At 43.9% G+C, this 22,017-nt stretch overlaps 1 protein-coding gene across 1 annotated transcript; it reads left to right on the top strand.

Annotated features, from left to right (window-relative positions):
• The first annotated feature begins 9,276 nt into the window (after nt 1-9,276).
• HSPB6 (heat shock protein family B (small) member 6) lies at nt 9,277-19,577 on the top strand. The gene is made up of 3 exons (XM_070764798.1): nt 9,277-9,599; nt 13,343-13,465; nt 19,023-19,577. Exons 1-3 carry the CDS (start codon nt 9,402-9,404, stop codon nt 19,212-19,214), a joined length of 513 nt encoding a protein of 170 aa, XP_070620899.1. The 5' UTR covers nt 9,277-9,401; the 3' UTR covers nt 19,215-19,577.
• Nucleotides 19,578-22,017: the final 2,440 nt, after the last annotated feature.

Here is a 22,017-nt window from a genome sequence, read left to right as displayed (position 1 = left end):
CTTACTACTTTTTTTGTAATTTGTTCTTAGCATGTTAGAATGGCACAAAGAAAGCAAGTGAGGGTTTTTGCATGAAAAGAGCACATTAAAAATCCATCCAGGTGTGCATTCCCCTTTCAAAGCTCTGAGAACCTGTGCAAGAATTATTTGCTCAGCAGTTTAAGAAAGCTGTTTGCTCCAGGGCTGGGCAGAAGAGTATCAGCCCAGTGTGGCTGGACCTGTGGGAAATTGCTTTACAACGTGCTCTAACAGATTTAGGATGAGAACCAGACAAAATTGTGCAAAATTATATCAAGATTGTACTAGAGACATAGAAGATTGACAGCAGAAAAAGACCTCATAGTCTATCTAGTCTGCCCTTATACTATTTCCTGTATTTTATCTTAAGATGGATATATGTTTATCCCAGGCATGTTTCAATTCAGTGACTGTGGATTTATCAACAACGTCTGCTGGAAGTTTGTTCCAAGCATCTAATACTCTTTCAGTCAAATAATATTTTCTAACGTTACAGTAGTCCCTCGCTATACCGCGCTTCACCTACTGCGGCTTCACTTCATCGCGGGTTTTCAAGAAATATTAATGAGAAAAATCATTCGCGGATCTTCACTGGTTCGCGGGTTTCTGAGGAAGTCGATCGGCAGATTTAAACAGCCCACGGAACTCGATTGGCAGGTTTTTCAAAAATAATATATCTAAAATTGTAAATACTGTATTTAAATACTGTATCTAAAATAAATACTGTGTGGGAAGGGTTTATAAACACTTAAAACAATGAAAACTTACCAAACAATTACAATATAAATACTTAAATAAGTACTATCAGTTGATAAAATCCCCATCGCGGATTTCACCTATCGCGGCCGGGTCTGGAATGTAACACCAGCGATAGGTGAGGGACTACTGTACTTCTAATCTTTCACCCAACTTATTTTATGACTGTTTTGACCAAGCTTTTCCCTGGCCTGGAAAATCAACAATGGAGATACTACCCTGTTTTCCCAAAAATAAGTCACCCCCGAAAGTAAGACATAGGAGAGGTTTTGTAGAATTGCCTAATATAAGGCATCCCCCGAACGTAAGATGTAGGAGACGTTTCATTTCGCAGCATTCCCGAACAGAACATATATAACATATATTTGAAGAAAATATAATTGTTGTACATGGAAATAATGGTACGGTAGTAGTAAGAAATTCTTGATAGGATTCAGTTTGTCTGGTTATGCTGGTTTGTGACGACAACTACTGTACCGCAATGTTCCCTCTAATTTTTTTTCGGTGTGGGTAGAAAAGTATAGTGTCTGAGCGTCAGTCCCCTTGGGACTGGGCGGCATAGAAGCACAAATAAATAAGTACCGGTAAGTAAGTAAGTAATTACCGGTAAGTAAGAAAAAAAAATCCCTTCTTTTTTATTAAAAGAAATTAATAATTTAAAAAACCAAAATCCATTACTATTAAAACTAAAGCAACCAGCAAAACCAAAAACATAACTATTAATAAAAACAGGTGAGGGCTGGGTTTTTTCCCCCTGTTATTATTTAAGTGTTTACCATATGCTTTAAATCAAGAGTCACTTCTCTCTCTGTTTCTCTCTCTTTCCTGTCATTCTCTGCCTCAATCATTTTCTCATTTCTCTTTTTTCACCCCTTTTTCTATCATTTCTCTCTCTTTCTCTCGCTTCCTTCCACTCTTCTCTCTCTGTTGCTTTCTCTGTCTCTGTCTCTCTCTTGCTTTCTTCCTCTCTCTCTCACTCTCTTCCTTCCTCTCTCATCTCTCTCTTTCTTGCTCTCTCTCTCTCTCTTCCTTCCTCTCTTCTCTCTCTTTCTCTCTCTTTCTCTCCCCCTCTTGCTCTCTTTTTTTCTCACTTTCTCTCTCTTGCTTTCTCTCTCACTCTTTCTCTCTCTCACTTTCTCTCTCTTGTTTTCTCTCTCTCTTGCTATCTCTCTTTCTCTCCCCCCCTCTCTCTCACTTTCTCTCTTATCTTGCTCTGTCTGTTGCTCTCATTCTCTCTCGTTCTCTCTCCGTTCTTCTCACAGCGGAGACCGGCGAAGGTGATTTTCAATGTTCAGCAGATATATTCTCATTGTTGCCAGAGAGAGAAATATATGCCTCTACCTAGGATCGAACTTGCGGCCTCTGGATTGTGAGGTGAGAACTCCCTAGGCTACCACACCACTCAAGCCCATAATATCCAAACTCATTTTAGCCAGATTTAAGGGGGGGCACACAGCTTTAACCACTGAGTTTGCAAAACATGTTCGGGTAATAATGGTTTACAGTACTGAATTAAATCAATTGCCTGGCTTTGCCGCAAACACAGCAATGTAAACTGTGCAATGATGCGATTGCCAAGAGTCAACCCCAATTTGATGGTGCATAATCAAAGTTGGTGCACCCAAACCATGCAGTTTTCAGGGCTGGCTTTATGTATCCTTGAGCTGAGTTTACATTCCTTTGGTTAAAAGAAAAAAAGAAAAACAATTTAAATTTCTCAGGAGGATTTTAGAAGGGGGCTTGGCATGATTCAGAATCTCAAAATATAAATTGTCCTCATTCAGCCTGCTAAAGTTAGCTGCCGAGTAATAATTTACTAATATAGTACACCAAAGTACTAAATTAACCCATTGGGTCAGGCCCACATAACATGCTAAACGATCAGCAGAATAACATCAATTTGAACTGATGCTTAGTATTAATGCTTCTGTTATTTATTTTTATTTCATTTTATTTATTTATTCAATTTTTATGCCGCCCTTCTCCTTAGACTCAGGGCGGCTTACAACATGTTAGCAATAGCACTTTTTAACAGAGCCAGCCTATTGCCCCCACTATCCGGGTCCTTATTTTACCCACCTCGGAAGGATGGAAGGCTGAGTCAACCTTGAGCCGGTGATGAGATTTGAACCGGTGATCTGTTCTGTTAGGTCTGTTTTTGAACTGACTAATCATTGTATGAAGACAGGCGGTAAATTAACATGTATGAACCAGCTTTGTAGAATGTAGCATTCCATGAAAAGAGTATGGCGAAGACATTTCAAAGGTGCTTTTTCAAGAGGCAACTGGGTTTTACTTTGAAGACTTCTCATCTTTTTTAAAAAAATGTAAATAATTTTTTTATAATAATACCACATACATACTACATAAAACACAATACTCAGTGATGAGTGATCCCGCCATCCAACAACGTTCAAATCCCTCCAACAAAATGAGGGTGTACCTTATTTATAGCATTTTAAACCAAGAACATTGCAATATTTACAAATTATGGAGTGATTCCAATTTATTCTTTACACAGTGGTACCGCTACCAACAAACGCCTCTACTTACGAAATTTTCTAGATAAGAACCGGGCGTTCAAGATTTGTTTGCCTCTTCTCAAGAACCATTTTCCACTTACAAACCTGAGCCTCCGAAACTGTAACCGGAAAAGGCAGGGAGAAGCCTCCGTGGGGCCTCTCTAGGAATCTCCTGGGAGGAAACAAGGCCTCCTCCCTCCCTGTGGTTTCCCCAGTCGCCCACATTATTTGCTTTTACATTGATTCCTATGGGAAAAATTCCTTCTTCTTACAAACTTTTCTACTTAAGAACCTGGCCACGGAACGAATTAAGTTTGTAAGTAGAGGTACCACTGTACCTTGGTCTCGAATTCTACTAACCATATAACCTCTAACCCTGTCTCATCGTCCCGTCATTCCTGGACTTTTATTTTCATTAATCATATTTATCTTTATATTCATAATTTCAAACGGAATAGGTTCCGCCATGTACTGATACCAGTTTTGTATAGTCCATTTTGTTGCATGTTCTCATCCAAGAAGCTTGAGAAGCGAAACGTCTTCAAAAGAAAAACCAGAAACTCCAGTTGCCTCTTGAAAAAGCACCTTTGGGACAACCCTGACCTGTTTTCTAATCTTACCTCCAAGGGTGTCTGCATTGCCACCCTCCACGCAGAAACTGCGGAAGTTGCTAATCACATTGGATGTGAGATCCCTTTGATCAAGCAACAGATGTCTAAGCAAGTATCTTCCCTTGCTAGTGAAACACACTGTGTGCAGTTTAAGTTTCATCTTAACTGAGAACAACAATTATAGAGGTGCCTCTACTAACGAACTTAATTCATTCTGTGACCAGGTTCTTAAGTAGAAAAGTTTGTAAGAAGAATCAATTTTATCCCATAGGAATCAATGTAAAAGCAAATACAGCGATACCTTGTCTTACAAACTTAATTGGTTCCGGGACGAGGTTCTTAAGGTGAAAAGTTTGTAAGACGAAACAATGTTTTCCATAGGAATCAATGGAAAAGTGATTAATGCATGCAAACCCTAAATTCACCCCTTTTGCCAGCCGAAGCACCCATTTTTCCGCTGCTGGGATTCCCCTGAGGCTCCCCTCCATGGGAAACCCCACCTCCAGACTTCCATTGCCAGCGAAGTGCCTGTTTTTGCACTGCTAGGATTCCCATGCTGGAATTCCCCTGCAGCATCACAAAAACATGGAAGTCCTGAGTGGGGTTTCCCATGGAGGGGAGCCTCAGGGGAATCCCAGCAGCGCAAAAATGGGTGCTTAGCTGGCAACGGAAGTTCGGAGGCGGGGCATCCCAGCGGCGGTGGTGGGTTTGTAAGGTGAAAATAGTTTGTAAGAAGAGGCAAAAAAATCTTAAACCCAGGGTTTGTATCTCAAAAAGTTTGTATGACGAGGTATCACTGTAATGTGTGCGATTGGGGAAACCACAGGGAGGGTGGAGGCCGTTTCCAGGAGATTCCTAGAGAGGCCCCACGGAGGCTTCTCCCCACCTTTTCCGGCCCTGTTTCCTCCCAGGAGATTCCTAGAGAGGCCCCACGGAGGCTTCTCCCTGCCTTTTCCAGTTACAGTTTTGGAGGCTCAGGTTTGTAAGTAGGAAATGGTTCTTGAGAAGAGGCAAAAAAAATCTTGAACATCCGGTTCTTATCTAGAAAAGTTCTTAAGTAGAGGCGTTTGTAGGTAGAGGTACCACTGTATTCTTATTTTGGCCCTCCGCTCCTAACATCCAGAATCATGGGTCATTCAAAGCGATAACACATCTGGAAGAGATCAAATTTGGGAGTGAGTGTACTCCCCCGAGAGCCATCTGGCTCTTGTATTTTGGATGGAGAAGGGAGGTTTTGGGAAAACGTGACCTTATCATCTTTTTTTTTTAAAAAAATAGCACCATGTTTCCTAAAATAAATGCAAACACTTGTGTTTTAAGGAGGAGTCTTTCCGAGGTGGCCTTGTTTCTTAAAATAATTGTGAGTGGGTCAAGGTGTTAGGGTCGGTTGTAGAAAGCCCACTTTTTTTAAAAAAATAGGATAATTGTTGGAAGGGACCTTGGAGGTCTTGTAGTCCAACCCCTTGCTCAAGCAAATCTTGAGCATGTTCCTGTTTTATTTCCTTTTGTGGTTTGTGTTGTTATACAAAGCTTAATCTGTAGAAGAGGTGTACAACCTTGGTTACTTTTTAGATTTGTGGATGTCAAGTCCTGCCACGTTCACAGAACTGGTCATTAAAAAATGTGAATGCCACCACTGTTGTCAACCCTTTGGAATTTGATGAATTCACACACAAGCTATTGTTTAATCCCAGCAAACCTTTGAAACTAGGTTTGCACATACAGTGGTACCTCTACTTAAGAACTTAATTCGTTCTGTGACCAGGTTCTTAAGTGGAAAAGTTTGTAAGAAGAAGTACAGTAATTTTTTCCCATAGGAATCAATGTAGTCTGCCCTTATACTATTTTCTGTATTTTATCTTAGGATGGATATACATTTATCCCAGGCATGTTTAAATTCAGTCACTGTGGATTTACCAACCACATCTGCTGGAAGTTTGTTCCAAGCATCTACTACTCTTTCAGTAAAATAATATTTTTTCACATTGATTCTGATCTTTCCCCCAACTAACCTCAGATTGTGCCCCCTTTTTCTTGGGTTCACTTTCCTATTAAATACATTTCTCTTCTGAACCTTATTTAATCTTATTTAACATATTTAAATGTTTCCATCATGTCCCCCCCCCCCCTACAGACTGAGTTCATTAAGTCTTTCAAAAGACTTTCTGGAAGGTCAGTCACAAGGGGGGGAATGGATGGGGGTGGGGAGGAAAATGATGTTCCCCAGGGAAGGTGCCACAACATAAAAGCTTCTCTTTCCTGGAATTGCCAAGTGAGGCTCTTTAGCCCAATCTGCAGATGCTTTCTTCCTGCCTTCTGAGATACCCTGTCCAAAAAGATGTTTTAAAGCAGGGGTCCCCAAACTTTTTACACAGGGGGCCAGTTCACTGTCCCTCAGACTGTTGGAGGGCCGGACTATAAAAAAAACCTATGAACCAATCCCTATGCACACTGCACAAATCTTATTTAAAGTAAAAAAAAAAGGAACAAATACAATATTTAAAATAAAGAAGTAATTAAATAATGAAGTAATAAAGTAATTTAAACTTAAATCAACAAACTCCCTCCATTTCTCCTTCCTTCCCTCCCTTCCTCCTTCCTCTCCATTTCTCTCTTCCCTCTTTTCTTCTCTCTCATTTGTTTCATTTTCCTCTCCCTCGTTTTCTGTCCCATCATTTTCTCATTTTTCTCTTTCTCTCTCTCTCTTTCTTTCCATCTATCCCCCTTTCTCTCTTCCTCTCTATCTCTCCCTCTTTCTCTCTCTTTCTTTCTCTGTCCCTCTCTCTCTTTCTCTCTCTTTCTTTCTCTCACTCATTCTCTTTCTCCCTCTTTGTATCTCTCCCTTTCTCTCTCTCCCCCCCCCCTCTCTCTCCCTCCTATCATCCCCACCCCTTGCCTCTGTACCGCCTCCTCGCTCAGCAGCAGACCGCGGTGAGTTGACAGGAGATTCGGGAGCTTATTATATCTATTGATAAAATCTTGTGGGCTGCCGCGGGCCGGATAATTTGCTTCAGCGGGCCGCATCCGGCCCCCGGGCCGTAGTTTGGGGACCACTGTTTTAAAGGAACCATGAAATCGCCATGCCAAAAAAAAAAAAAAAAAAGGCTGAGTCACTTTTTTTTCTTCACATATAAAGAATGGTTGCAGGAACTGTTTATTCATTCTAGTTGAATGAAAAGAAGGACCAGTGTCCCAATATCTGAGGAGTTGCCACAAAGAAGAGGGAGTCAAGCTGTTCTCCAAAGCACCTGAGGGTAGAACAAGAAGCAATGGGTGGAAACTAAACAAGGGGAGAAGCAACTTAGGACTAAGGAGAAATTTCCTGACAGTTAGAACAATTGATCAGTGGAATGAATAGCTTGCCTCCAGAAGTTGTGAATGTTCCAACACTGGATGTTTTTAAGAAGATGTTATAGATGTTATAACCATCTGTCTGAAGTAGTGTAGGGTCTCCTGCCTAAGCAGGCGGTTGGACTAGATCAGTGATTTTCAACCTTTTTTGAGCCGCGGCACATTTTTTACATTTACGAAACTCTGGGGCACATTGAGCGGGGCGGGGGGGGGGAGGGGGGCTAAAAAAGTTTGGATAAAATTTTTTTCTCTCTCTCTTCCTCCCTTTCGCTCTATTTCTCTCTCCTTCTTTCTCTCCCTTCCTTCCTCTTTCTTTTTCTCTCCATCCCTCTTTCTCTTCCTTCCTTCCTCTCTTTTTTGCTCTTTCTCTCTCCCTCCCTCCCTTCCTCTATGTCTTTCTCTCTCTCTCCTTCCCTTCCTCTCTTTCTCTCTCTCTTGCTTTCTTTCTTTCTCTTTCTCTCTCTCTTACTTTCTTTCTCTTGTTCTCTTTCTCTCTCTCTTGCTTTCTTTCTCTCTCGTTCTCTTTCTCTCTCGCTCGCTCTTTCTCTCTTTTGCTTTCTTTCTCTCTCTCTCTTGCTTTCTTTCTCTTTCTCTCTCTCTTGCTTTCTTTCTCTCTCTGAGCTTCGCGGCACACCTGATCATGTCTCACGGCACACTAATGTGCCGCGGCACACTGGTTGAAAAACACTGGACTAGATGACCTCCAAGGTCCCTTCCAACTCTGTTGTTGTTGTTACTTGTGGAAGAGCAACATAGTAGAATAGATCAAATTACAGCGCCTAAGACTGCTAAGGTATATATCTATTATTTTTAACTTTGTAGGATGGAAGAGGCTCTAGGAAAGGTATCAGAAGGTGGAAGAGGAAGTAGAAAGGGAGGAAGAGAAGGAGAGAGAGGTTGAGGAATGAAGGGAAAGCAGGAAGGAAAGAGAGAAAGAGGGAAGGGAGGAAGAGGAAGCTGAAAGGGAGAAAGCGAAGGAGAGGTCAAAGAGGAGGGAAGGAAAAATGGGTAGGAGGAGGAAAGAGTTAGAACGAGGGAGGGGGGTGTAAGGAAGAGTAGTAAAAGTCTGGAACTATGTGTATGTAATATTGCAAGGTACTGTACATACATGTACACTTGCCGCCCCCATTCCCAACTTCCATTTGTCGCCCCCTCCCCAACTTCCACTTGCCGTCCCCCTCCCCAATTTTCACTTGCAGCCCCCTCCCCAACTTCTACTTGCAGCCCCCTCCCCTACTTTCACTTGCAGCCCCCCTCCCCAACTTTCACTTGCCGTCCCCCTCCCCAACTTTCACTTGCAGCCTCCTCCCCAACTTTCACTTGCAGCCCCCTCCCCAACTTCTACTTGCAGCCCCCCTCCCCAACTTTCACTTGCAGCCCCCTCCCCAACTTTCACTTGCAGCCCCCCTCCCCAACTTTCACTTGCCGTCCCCCTCCCCAATTTTCACTTGCAGCCCCCTCCCCTACTTTCACTTGCAGCCCCCTCCCCAACTTTCACTTGCAGCCCCCCTCCCCAACTTTCACTTGCAGCCCCCTCCCCAACTTTCACTTGCAGCCCCCCTCCCCAACTTTCACTTGCAGCCCCCTCCCCTACTTTCACTTGCAGCCCCCTCCCCAACTTTCACTTGCAGCCCCCTCCCCTACTTTCACTTGCAGCCCCCTCCCCAACTTTCACTTGCAGCCCCCCTCCCCAACTTTCACTTGCCGTCCCCCTCCCCAATTTTCACTTGCAGCCCCCTCCCCAACTTCTACTTGCAGCCCCCTCCCCTACTTTCACTTGCCGCCCCCTCCCCAAATTCCACTTATTAATTAATTTATTTATTAGATTTGTATGCAGCCCCTCGGAGCGGCTTGCCGCCCCCCTCCCCAACTTTCGCACCGAGCCAGCGAAAGGCAAGACAAGCAGCTGGAACGGCCACCGCCCCCGACCCTCGTTGGGACTTGCGGCTCTCCCGAAGCGGCGCGCTGGGCCGGGAAGAGCCGAAAGGCTTCTAGCGCCTTCCAGACCGGGGTGGGCGGAGCGGCGGCGGGGGCTATAAAAGCGGCCGCCCGAGCCGGGCTCTCTCCGTCTGCGTCTGGCGGAGCGCGTCGGAGCTTGACTTGGGTCGCCGAAAGAGCTGCTGCGCTTTTTCCTCGCTGCGCCATGGACATCGCCATCCAGCACCCCTGGTTCCGCCGCCCGCTGAGCTTCCCGTCGCTCTTCCCACCCCGCCTCTTCGACCAGAGGTTCGGCGAGGGGCTTCTGGAGACCGACCTGATGTCGCCTTTGTCCCTTTGCCCCTATTACCCGCGCTTTCCCCCCATGCAGATGCCCAGCGTCCCGGACACGGGGCTGTCGGAGGTAGGCGCAGCGCCCGAGCGCAGGGCGCTTTTGATTGGGGGGGGGGGGCTCTCCTTCTCTCCTTCTCTCCCTCTTCCCTTCCCCTCTCTCTCTTTTCGGGGCTGGGGGGCCTTCGGGGACCGTCTAGACTCCCTGGGACAGGACTTTCTTTAAAAAAAATATTTAGATAAATAGTTGCAGTTTGTATAAACATAACAGAAACAAAAAAGTAACGATAAAAGAAGGCAGAGGGACGGTTGGCACAGTGATGCGCCTACAAGACCTCTTAGAAACGGGGAGGGGTCGGCTGCAGGGGGTCTAAGGCAGGGGTCCTCAAACTTGGCATCTTTGGCTGGCTGGAGAATTCTGGGAGTTGAAGTCCACAAGTCTTAAAGTTGCCAAGTTTGAGGACCCCTGGTCTAAGGTTAAAGTTAAATTTGCCTCGGATCCTGGTTGGGTGGCGGTGGGGCTTGTTCTGGGCTTCCCGAACGCTTTCCACCCGTGGACTCGCGTGCCGTGGGAATGGGGACCGCGAGCATCTACAGGGCCGAAGGGGCGAGAAGAGCCCAGCCGGTGAGTGAAAAGGAAGCCAAGGCAGAGAGGGTGCCAAACAGAACGGGAGAGGTCGCTTCCTATTATGGTAACGTTCTTTCCCCCCTGTGCTGGTCCAAAGGACAATGACACGCGTAAATGCCCTCCAGGCTGGCGGCCTGGCACAGGGCAGCCCCCTAAAGGCGTGGGAGAAACCTTATCCTGTTGGATGGCTGCCTGCCTGCCTTTGCCCCTTGGCTCCCTTGACTAGAAAGCTAGAGGGAATGGAGGAAGCTGGTCCTTAGATAAATTGCAAACTTGGCTTGTGAAGCAATCAAGGAGCCACTTTGGGTCGGGAGGAGTACAACCCACCTATGGTGGTTTGTTTGCTTAAGGTTGACTGAAAGCAGGAACTTGGCCAGGTGCTGTTTCTTCTATAAACCATGGTTTGCTGCACTCTCCAAATTCACCCCTTAGTTAAAACTCACAATACTTTTCTCTTGAGCAGAATAGATGATTGATGTTCCCTCCTGTTAAAACTATACTCCCCCCCCAAACAAAATTCTATTTTGGGGTGCAAAGCATCTTGTTTTTCTCTGGAGTTTGACTTCTTGCCTTCTTTCCATTATTGAATATGAAGATTTGGACAGTGAGGAGGCTGTTAGTTTAGTTTCGAGGTAGCCCCCTGCCAAATTCTTAAAGCCCGAAAGCAACTCAAAAGAAGCCAATTCAAGTATTGTTTATTTAATTTATTTCAGTTCTGAAATAAATTAAGTGTTCAGTTCTGGAGACCTCACCTACAAAAAGATATTGATGAAATTGAAGGGGTCCAAAGACAGGTTACAAAAATGGTGGGAGGTCTTAAGCATAAAACTGTCTAATCTGGAGGACAGAAGGAAAAGGGGGGACATGATCGAAACATTTAAATATGTTCAAGGGTTAAATAAGGTGCAGGAGGGAAGTGTTTTTAATAGGAAAGTGAACACAAGAACAAGGAGGCACAATCTGAGGTTAGTTGGGGGAAAGATTACAATGTGAGAAAATATTATTTTACTGAAAGAGTAGTAGATGCTTGGAACAAACCTCCACCAGACCTGGTTAGTAAATTCAAAGTAACTGAATTTAAACATGCCTGGGATAAACATATATCCATCCTAAGATAAAATACAGGAAATAGTATAAGGGCAGACTAGATGGACCACGAGGTCTTTTTCTGCCATCAATCTTCTATGTTTCTATGTTTCTTAAATAGATTTCTATGCCGCCCTTCTCAACTCACTCAAACAAGTAAGAGGGTTTCTTGTTTCTGCAGGATGAATTGACAAATGCAAATAATGGGGTGCCCCAATTTATGCAGTTCTTTTGGGTGCCAGAAACTCTGACAAAACTCCATTTATAAATCACTTTCTAACTACAAAGACTTGGACTTTAACATCTGGATGGTAGCAATGAGAGGCTGGGCGTTGGACCAATAGTTTTTTGAGGGATGGCTGTTGCCTGGTAACATAAGCAATAGCCCCACCCTATGAAACTTAATGGATAGTTTCTCATTGGTTGTTGTAGAAACACAGGTGCCCTGCGGCTATGGAATGCTTGTAATTTCTGCACCTATGTGATACTTGCACATTCATGTTTTCCAGATGGATTTCCATGAGAGAGAGATGGGGTTGGAGGAAATCTTGCATTCTGCCTGTTGTGGAGGATAATAGCAATAACACTTAGATTTACACATTTTTTTACAGCCCTTTCTTAGCGGTTGACAGAATCAGCATATTTCCCCAAACCATCTGGGTCTTCATTTTACCCACCTGGGAAGGATGGAAGGCTGAGTCAACCTTGAGCCTGGTGAGATTCGAACTGCCAAATGGAGTCAGCCGGCAGGCAGCAGAAGTAGCTTGCAGTACTGCACTCTAACCACTGCGCCATCGTGGCTGGATGAGAAAGGTGTTCAAAGATGATTTATGGAAGGCTGAGCTGTTTAACACCTCCAGGTGTTAAAAGAGCCATGAATTTATAAATAGGAAAATATTGGCTGTGTACTATATAGATACAGTGCTACCTCTAGCTAAGAACACCTCTACTTAAGAACTTTTGTAGATAAGAACCGGGTGTTCAAGATTTTTTTGCCTCTTCTTAAGAACCATTTCCTACTTAAGAACCTGAGCCCGGAAAAATTTTCCAAGAAATTTGAGAGTGGCCAGTTTCCTGCCATTCTCCCTGGGTTTCCCTCTCTGGCACAGTGTATGGGAAGCAGCCTTGCACCTGGTGTATTGGAGGCGCATGCTCCTCCTCGCCGTCTCAGAGTCCCTCTTTTTTTTTTTAAGCCTTAAAGTTTTGGATTTTTTTGATTCCCCTCATCTCACCTTCTTCCTTCAGCAGCGACTGTCCTCCTCTTCCTCTTCCTCCTCCTCCTCCCACCCAAATTCCGAGCTTTTATTTCTTTCCTAATGGGTTTGCACGCATTATTTGCTTTTACATTGATTCCTATGGGAAAAATTGCTTCTACTTACAAGCCTTTCTACTTAAGAACCTGGTCACGGGCTGAATTAAGTTCTTAAGTAGAGGTACCACTGAGGTTGGTGACCATGCCCAATTTTACAACCTTTTTTGTTTTGCTGTGGTCGATAAGTGAACCCTTGCCAGAAGTAAACACCAGTTTCTGGCAAAAACATAGACCAAGGTCACGTAACTACAGGACACTTCAAAGGCTGTGCTGAAAATACAGGCTAATTGCCAAGTGCCCAAAATGCACTCATGTGACTGAAAAAAAAGAGCATGGGCTTTGGATCTTCAAACCCAGGTCCTTTGTGTCTGGAACAGTTGATAAGTGATCAGTTATACGTTGAGGATTACCTACTGATTTTTCTTAAGTATGCCTGACTGAAAGGGCACACTGCCTTCCTTCCACTATACCAATGTATAAAGCTGTTCCTGGCTGGGAATAAATTATGGGTGGGATCTGTTTTCAGTGGAAATGGCTTAACCCAGGGGTATCGAACTTTGGCAACTTTTAAGACCTGTGGACCTCAACTCCCAGAATTCCCCAGCCAACCATGGGGAATTCTGGGAGTTGAAATCCACAGGTTTTAAAGTTACCAGGGTTGGACACGCTTGGCTTAAAAACCACAACTGCAGTTTAATTGTGTATTTCTGCAGAACTACCCAAGCAAATATTCTCTGCTAGATTCAGAAAGTTTCTCACCCACTTTCCCCCCAATTTTTTTTGTTTCCAGATAAAGCTGGACAAGGACAAGTTCTCTATCTTGCTGGATGTCAAGCATTTTGCACCAGAAGAGATACATGTGAAGGTAGTAGGCGACTGCATTGAAGTACATGCCAAACATGAGGAACGTCCGGTATGTAGCTTTATTTTTTACACCTTCTGCTGTTTTACCAGGTTAAAAAAAACAAACCAAGATTGGTGTGGGTGAAACTATACTTTAAAGCAGTGTTTTTCAACCAGTGTGCCGCAGCACACTAGTGTGCCGTGAGACATGGTCAGGTGTGCCGCGAAGCTCAGAGAGAGAAAGAAAACAAGAGAGAGAAAGAAAGCAAGAGAGAGAGAGAAAGAGAGAGAGAAAACAAGAGAGAGAAAGTAAGAGAGAGAGAAAGAGAGAGAGAGAAAGAAAGCAAGAGAGAAAAATAAAACAAGAGAGAGAAAGAAAGCAAGAGAGAGAGAGAGAGAAAGAGAGAGAGAAAACAAGAGAGAGAAAGTAAGAGAGAGAGCAAGAGAGAGAGAGAAAGAAAGCAAGAGAGAAAAAGAAAACAAGAGAGAGAAAGCAAGAGAGAGAGAGAGAGAGAAAGAGAGAGAGAAAACAAGAGAGAGAAAGTAAGAGAGAGAGCAAGACAGAGAGAGAAAGAAAGAGAGAGAGAGAGAAAGAAAGAGAGGGAGGGAAGGTGGGAGAGAAAAAGACATGGAGGAAGGAAGGGAGAAAGAAAGGGATGGAGAGAAAGAGAAAAAAGAAGGGAGAGAAAGAGGGAGGGAGAGAGAATTAGAGCGAAAGGGAGGAAGAGAGGAAAAAAAATTGTCCAAACTTTTTTTAGCCCTCCCCTCAATGTGCCCCAGGGTTTTGTAAATGTAAAAAATGTGCCATGGCTCAAAAAAGGTTGAAAATCACTGCTTTAAAGCCCCATTTTTAAACCTGGGTTTAAACTTGGAACTCTTGAATTGAATTTGCATTCCTCAGCGGTTTCACACAAAGATGCATTTAGGGTTGAATATATGAAAAGGTTGATCTTGCACAAAGTGCTTAATCCTGCCCCTGGGTTAATAAGCTACAATTTAGGTATTTTTCAGAGTATAAGACGCGCCTTAATTTTGGGGGAGGAAAACAAGGGAAAAAATTCTGCCTCTGCTTCCCAGCAATTTGCCTCCCAGCAAACAGTAAAATGATATACACTGTTTACTTGTATTTCTGTGCATGTGTGCCTAACCCATAGAAATAGCAAATAATTGGAGAAATGTACATTATGGTGGAATATTAATGCCAAGAAAGTTTTCTTAAATGTAGTCACACTAACGCCTCCCAATTATTTAAATAGATCTACTCCAAACATGACTAAGTCAGGGTTTAACTCAGCTGCCTAATTGTAATACTAAAGCAGGACGCTGTTACATTTCAGATTATACTTGTACAGATGCTGTTAAAATTGATGTGGCTTTCTGGAAGTACACATTATTCTCCTCTATTTAAAAGAAGATACAATACCATTTATTTTAAAAAGGTTCATTTTGTTAAACTCTCTAGAACAGTGGTCCCCAACGTTTTTTCCACCAGGGACCAGTTTCAGCAAGACAATTTTTCTATGGCCCAGTGGGGGTGGAAAGGGGCGTGGTTGGGGGCGGGATTAAGCATGGGGGTGCTGGTCCTCCCCGCCCCTCTTTCCCGCCATCGTCCTGTGGCCGGCAGAACCTGCCTCCCAAGCCCTCTTGCCCAGCGGGAGCTAAGCGCTGGAGAGAGGGGGTCAGGCTGGCCCTCCTGCCTCCCCCCAGCCAAAAACGCAAAAGCGCCCCGCGGCAGAAGCCAAAAGAGGCTTGAGCCTCTCGGTCCTTCCCGCCCCTCTGTCCCATCCATCGTCCTGTGGCCAGCAGAACCTGCCTCCCAAGGCCTCTTGCCCGGCGGGAGGCAAAGCGCTGGAGGGAGGGGGTGGCGGCATGAGGGCCGGCAGCTGCTGACTCCACGGACCGGTGCAACATGCCCCACGGCCCGGTACTGGTCCACGGACCGGTGGTTGGGGACCCCTGCTCTAGAACAATCATAAAGCAGTCCTTAAAAAATAAGCCTAATAATTTGAACATTTTATAGACATTTAGAGTTATTAGTTGTTAGAGTCTGCGGAGAGAAGCGGCATACAAATCCAATAAATAATAATAATAATAATAATAATAATAATAATAATAATAATAATAATAATAATAATATTGATTTACCTCCTTGCATCCAGTTTCAGCAGTCTGATTAGCACAAAAAAGTAAAAATTATGCCTCTACCTGCTAGCGATTTGCTGCTCAGCAGCTAGTTTCACTTTCATCTTAGCAGGTGGGCCTGCCTGCAGCCTCCATCAGCTGTGAGTTGGGAGGCAGATAATCAGTTGCTTGTGCTAATCAGGCTCTGTGCTGTTTGCTGCAAGGAGGTAAATTGCTTGGAGGCAGAGGCCAAAGGGTGTGGGAGTGGCCAGGTGGGACTACATTCGGTGTATAAGACTCACCCAAGTTTTCACTTTCTTTTTTTGGGGTGGGGGGGCATGTAAAATGGTGCATCTTAAACTCTGAAAAATACGGTGTGTGTGTGTGTGTTTGTATATACTGCTCAAAAAAAAAAAAGGGAACACTCAAAGAACACATCCGATTTGAATGGATGAAATATTCTCACTGAATACTTTGTTCTGTACAAAGTGGAATGTGCACAACAGCAGGTGAAATGGACTGTCAATCAGTGTTGCTTCCTAAGTAGACAGTTTGATTTCACAGAAGTTTGATTGACTTGGAGTTATATCATGTTGTTTAGATGTTCCCTTTATTTTTTGGAGCAGTGTATGTATGGATGGATGTACCATATTTTTGCTGATAATTAAAAGGAAGGGAGACTACTATAGATCTATTTTGGGCTTATTTACCTTCATCAGGCAGCCACACCTTTACTGGGATTTGAACCTGGGGTCTCTGCTTTGTAAGGCAGAGGCCTTAGCCATTAGACTACAGGCTCAACTCCTGTATCAGCTTGTACCAGGGAAGGGTTATGTGTGATTTTTTTGGTCGAGTCATCCTGGTATATTGAAGGGAAAAAAGGAGCTGTGATGTTCCTTCAATATACCAGGGTGACTCAACAAAAAAATCGTATGTATGTATGTATGTATGTATGTATGTATGTATGCATGCATGCATGCATGTATAGCCTAAAATCATTTATGCAACAAAACACGAAAAGGACTTTAACCTATTGAGAGTTCTGGCAATGGGAGATGGGATGGCCTAAATTACTTGAATAACCTCATATTTAAAGTTTTTTTTTTTGCTGCAATTAGAGACAAAGCATATATTATTATACCTGGGACACCACCCAAGCTAATTGCTGCTTTTGGCACCAGTTTTGGCTCCCAAGATCTGCCCACATTTCAACAACACTCCGTGAGCTGCACTAGTTGCCAATTGGTCTCTGGGCACAATTCAAAGTGCTGGTTATGACCTATAAAGCCCTACATGGTTTAGGACCAGACTACCTACGGGACCGTCTTCTGCCTCATGCATCCCAGCAGCTGGTCAGTTGGCCTTCTCCAGGTCCCATCGGCCAAACAATGTCGTTTGGCGGGGCCTACGGGAAGAGCCTTCTCTGTGGTGGCCCCAGCCCTCTAGAATGAACTCCCTCCGGAGATACGTACCGCGCCCTCCTTCCTGGTCTTTTGTAAAAAGCTCTGAAGACCCACCTCTGCTGGCGGGCACGGGGACCGTGAGCCACGAGATTGTCCCCGGCCGGTATGACTGATTGAATTGGATGAATGTGGGTGACTGCATAAGGGGTTTTTAAATTTTTATTAATTTTGTATATGCCCTTTTAAAATAATTAGATTTCTCTCATATATTGTTTGCATTTACAATGTTGTACGCCGCCTGGAGTCGCTTCGAGAAGGGCGGCAGAGAAATCTAATAAGTAAAATAAATTTGGGGGAACACTTTTGGGTGCTTTCCTGAAATATCACCTGCACATTGTTTGTAGATTTGCAGAATGGCTACCTTCCTGGCTCTCTCTCCTTTTACCTAATTCATTTAACTGCCTTACTTAGCAACAGAAATGTTTGGCACAACAAGAACTACCTGCAGTATCAGATCATCGCTTCCCTCTTCTGGCATTTATTTTATTTTATTTTATTTATTTTATTATTTTATTTATTTATTTTAATTTTATTTTACTAATTTAATTTAATTTAATTTAATTTAATTTAATTTAACTTAACTTAACTTAACTTAACTTAACTTAACTTAACTTATTTTAATTTAATTTAATTTAATTTTACTTTACTTTACTTTTATTTTATTTTATTTTATTTTATTATTTTATTTTATTTTATTTTATTTTATTTTATTTTATTTTATTTTATTTATTATTTTATATTTTATTTTATTTTATATTATTTTATTGTGTCGGATTTCTATACTGCCTTCTCCACAGACTCAGGGTGGTTTATAAAAATTATAATTAATTAGACTTGTATGCCGCCCTTCTCCGAATAAAATACAATACAATATAATGAGTGAAACCCAACCTAATAATAAGACTAATAGTTTAAAACCCCAATAGTATAAAAAGCATTCATTCAACAACCATCACACAATCACATCTATGACCAGAACAAGATGTAAAGCTCAACGGCCCCAAGCCTGCCAACAGAGATGAGTTGTGAAAGGCCAGGATTGTGGGGGCAGCACGACTCTCTGGAGGGAGTTGATTCCAGAGGGCCGGGGCAGCCACAGAGAAGGCCCTTCCCCTAGGGCCAGCCAGTGGATATTGCTTAGCTGACGGGACCTGGAGAAGGCCAACTCTGTGGGACCTATGCGGTCGCTGGGATTCATGCGGCAACAGGCGGTCCCTCAAGTAATCTGGTCCGATGCCATGTAGGGCTTTGTAGGTCCTAACCAACACTTGGAATTGAGTCCGGAAACCAATTGGCAGTCAATGCAGACCACGGAGTGTTGGGGAGACATGGGCATACCTGGGACGGAGTGCGTTCTGCACAATTTGCAGTTTCCGAACGCTCTTCAGGGGCAGCCCCATGTAGAGAGCTTTGCAGTAGTCGATCCTCAAGGTGACGAGGGCGTGAGTGGCTGTAAGAAGAGACTCCCTGTCCGGATAGGGCAGTGTTTTTCAACCAGTGTGCCGTGAGTCAGGGTCAAGTGTGCCGTGAAGCTCAGAGAGAGAAAGAAAGCAAGAGAGAAAGAAAGCAAGAGAGAGAGAGAAAGAAAGCAAGAGAGAAAAAGAGCGAGAGAGAGAAAGAGAACAAGAGAGAGAGAGAAAGCAAGAGAGAGAGAAAGAGAACAAGAGAAAGAAAGCAAGAGAGAGAGAAAGAGGGAAAGAAAGCAAGAGAGAGAGAGAAAGAGAGGGAGTGAAGGATAGAGAGAGAAAGACATAGAGGGAGGTAGGGAGGGAGAGAGAAAGAGCAAAAAAGAGAGGAAGGAAGGAAGAGAAAGAAAGAGGAATGGAGAGAGAAAGAAGGGAGAGAAAGAGGGAGGGAAAGAGAAATAGAGCGAAAGGGAGGAAGAGAGAGAGAGACTTTTTTTGTCCAAACTTTTTTTAGCCCCCACCCTCCCCCCGCTCAATGTGCCCCAGGGTTTCGTAAATGTAAAAATTGTGCCGCGGCTCAAAAAAAGTTGAAAACCACTGAGATGGGGCCTCTTTCATCCCTCTTCTCTCTTTACAGGACGAACACGGCTACGTCTCCCGGGAGTTCCAACGTCGCTACACGATCCCCAAGGGGGTCGATCCGGCGGCCATCGTCTCCGCCTTGTCTCCGGAGGGGGTGCTCTCCATCACCGCCCCCACTAAAACCCCTGCGTTGGAACGGAGCATTCCCATCACTCGCCAAGAGAATCCCGCCGTCACTGGAAAATAAAGAGAGAAGCAGCAGCCTGGCCCAGAATTTTTCATACCCCCCCCTCCATACCCCCCCCCCCTCCATTAGATATCAGCACCGTGAGCTTTGGGCTCCCCTTGCTTGTTTATAGGTACAAGGTTGTTCACTCTTAAGCCTTTGAGGAAGTGACATTAGTTTTCTACCCCTTGCTAAACGGCTGCTGGGATGCTTATAGCTCAAAGACTCTGTCGTCTTAAAATTTCAGTCCATCTGTAACTGGAGAAGAGGCTGCGGTTTTCTTCCTCTGGCTAGAGAAACATCTCGCTCTTCCTTCGCAGGCTTACTCTGTACCAATCTTCACGTTGAATCGACTTCCTTGAATAAATACCCATTTGCAATAAAGTGCTTTTTTTTTTTTTGCTTAAGAGTGCTTTAAAGTGCTTTTTTTTTGGCTTAATGTTGCCCGAGGGATACTTGCCGATAAACCCAAAATTATTATCCTTCTTTTAGGGCAGGGGTGCCCAAACTTGACAACTTTAAGACTTGTGGACTTCAACTCCCAGAATTCTCCAGCCAGGGGCTGGGCGTGTTTAGAAAGCTGAATGTTTGATCTTTTATTTATTTGTTTGTTTGTTTGTTTGTTTTGTCCAATACACAATGAGGATTTTAGTGGGTATATATACATATACACATAGTAAAATACATGATGAAGGTTATAGAGAAGATACTCATAGTAAAATATATCTATGAAAGAATAGAAAAGAAGATATAGTAATAGAACATATCAATGAAAGAATAGAAGAAGAGATATAGGAAGAGAAGAAAGGTATAGGAGATATAGGAGAGCAATAGGACAGGGGACGGAAGGCACTCTAGTGCACTTGTACTTGCCCCTTACTGACCTCTTAGGAATCTGGATAGGTCAACCGTAGATAATCTAAGGGTAAAGTGTTGGGGGTTTGGGGATGACACTATGGAGTCCGGTAATGAGTTCCATGCTTCAACAACTCGGTTACTGAAGTCATATTTTTTACAGTCAAGTTTGGAGCAATTAATATTAAGTTTAAATCTGTTGTGTGCTCTTGTGTTGTTGTGGTTGAAGCTGAAGTAGTCGCCGACAGGCAGGATGTTGCAGCATATGATCTTGTGGGCAATACTTAGATCTTGTTTAAGGCGTCTTAGTTCTAGGCTTTCTAGGCCCAGGATTGAAAGTCTAGTCTCATAGGGTATTCTATTTTGAGTGGAGGAGTGAAAGGCTCTTCTGGTGAAGTATCTTTGGACCTTTTTCAAGGGTGTTAATGTCTGAGATGCGATATGGGTTCCAAACGGATGAGCTGTATTCGAGGATGGGTCTGGCAAAAGTTTTGTAAGCTCTGGTAAGTAGTGTGCGATTGCCAGAAATCTCACACACTAGAAAGGTGTGGCATTATTGAAGAGAAAAGTATCGTTCGATCGCTCCTTGTTTCTAGAAATTTGAGCTGTGCAATGAGTTGCCCCTGCACAAAGTTAGTGGTGCTTGGACTTCCAAGTTCGTGTGAGAAATGAGCTGTGACGCTATATGGTTTGGATCAAACAATAACTGCCAACAAAAATGTCTTGAGTTTAGTTCATTTCAGGGACATGTGTACACACAAACACACACACACAAACCCTCTTACCGATTACAGCAGGCTTCTGTTGTACAGAAGTCTACAAGTCTTAAAATTGCCAAGTTTGGAAACTCTCAGATCACAATATAGAAGCTGCGAAAGCAGTCATGGGCTTTCCCAAATATGTCCATGTTACTCCAACACTCCGCAGTCTGTATTGGTTGCCGATCAGTTTCCGGTCACAATTCAAAGTGTTGGTTATGACCTTTAAAGCCCTTCATGGCACCAGACCAGATTATCTCCGGGACCGCCTTCTGCCGCACGAATCCCAGCGACCAGTTAGGTCCCACAGAGTTGGCCTTCTCCGGGTCCCGTCAACTAAACAATGTCGTTTGGCAGGACCCAGGGGAAGAGCCTTCTCTGTGGCAGCCCCGGCCCTCTGGAACCAACTCCCCCCAGAGATTTGAATTGCCCCCACCTTCCTCGCCTTTCGTAAACTTCTTAAAACCCACCTCTGCCGCCAGGCATGGGGGAATTGAGATACTCTTTCCCCCTAGGCCTTACAATTTATGCATGGTATGTCTGTCTGTATGTTTGGTTTTTATAATAAGGTTTTTTTTTAGTTATTTTAGTATTGGATTGGATTGTTGCATGCTGTTTTTATTGTTGTTTGCCGCAGCGAGTCTGCGGAGAGGGGCGGCATACAAATCCAATAAATAAATAAATAAATCCCCCCCCCCCAACTTCAGGTCTAATCCTATAACCCAGACATTTCTTTGGTGTTCTGTCACCAAAGCACTTTCCAAGCCTTGACCATTGCTTAGCTTTATGACCTATAAAGCCCTTCATGGCACCGGACCAGAATATCTCCGGGACCGCCTGCTGCCGCACGAATCCCAGCGACCAATTAGGTCCCACAGAGTTGGCCTTCTCCGGGTCCCGTCAACTAAACAATGTCGTTTGGCGGGACCCAGGGGAAGAGCCTTCTCTGTGGCGGCCCCGACCCTTTGGAATCAACTCCCCCCAGATATCAGAGTTGCCCCCACCCTCCTAGCCTTTCGTAAGCTCCTTAAAACCCACCTCTGTCGTCAGGCATGGGGGAATTGACATGTTCCTTCCCCCTAGGCTTATAAAATTTGTGTATGGTATGCTAGTGTGTATGATTGGTTTTTAACTTGTGGTGTTCTTAAAATTAATTTAATATTGGATTTGTCTTGTATTGCTGTTGCTGTGAGCCGCCCCGAGTCTGCGGA

This window comes from Erythrolamprus reginae, chromosome 11 (genome assembly GCF_031021105.1).
Source record: "Erythrolamprus reginae isolate rEryReg1 chromosome 11, rEryReg1.hap1, whole genome shotgun sequence".
NCBI classification, from domain to species: Eukaryota; Metazoa; Chordata; class Lepidosauria; order Squamata; family Dipsadidae; genus Erythrolamprus; species Erythrolamprus reginae.
Note: the sequence above shows the minus strand (reverse complement) of the source record. Positions and strands in the feature narration are given on the sequence as shown.

Coding starts and splice junctions, on each gene's coding strand:
- HSPB6 (XM_070764798.1), top strand. CDS start 9,402: ATGGACATCGCCATCCAGCACCCCTGGTTCCGCCGCCCGCTGAGCTTC. Junction 9,600..13,342: donor CGGACACGGGGCTGTCGGAG/GTAGGCGCAGCG, acceptor TTTTGTTTCCAG/ATAAAGCTGGACAAGGACAA. Junction 13,466..19,022: donor CCAAACATGAGGAACGTCCG/GTATGTAGCTTT, acceptor CTCTCTTTACAG/GACGAACACGGCTACGTCTC.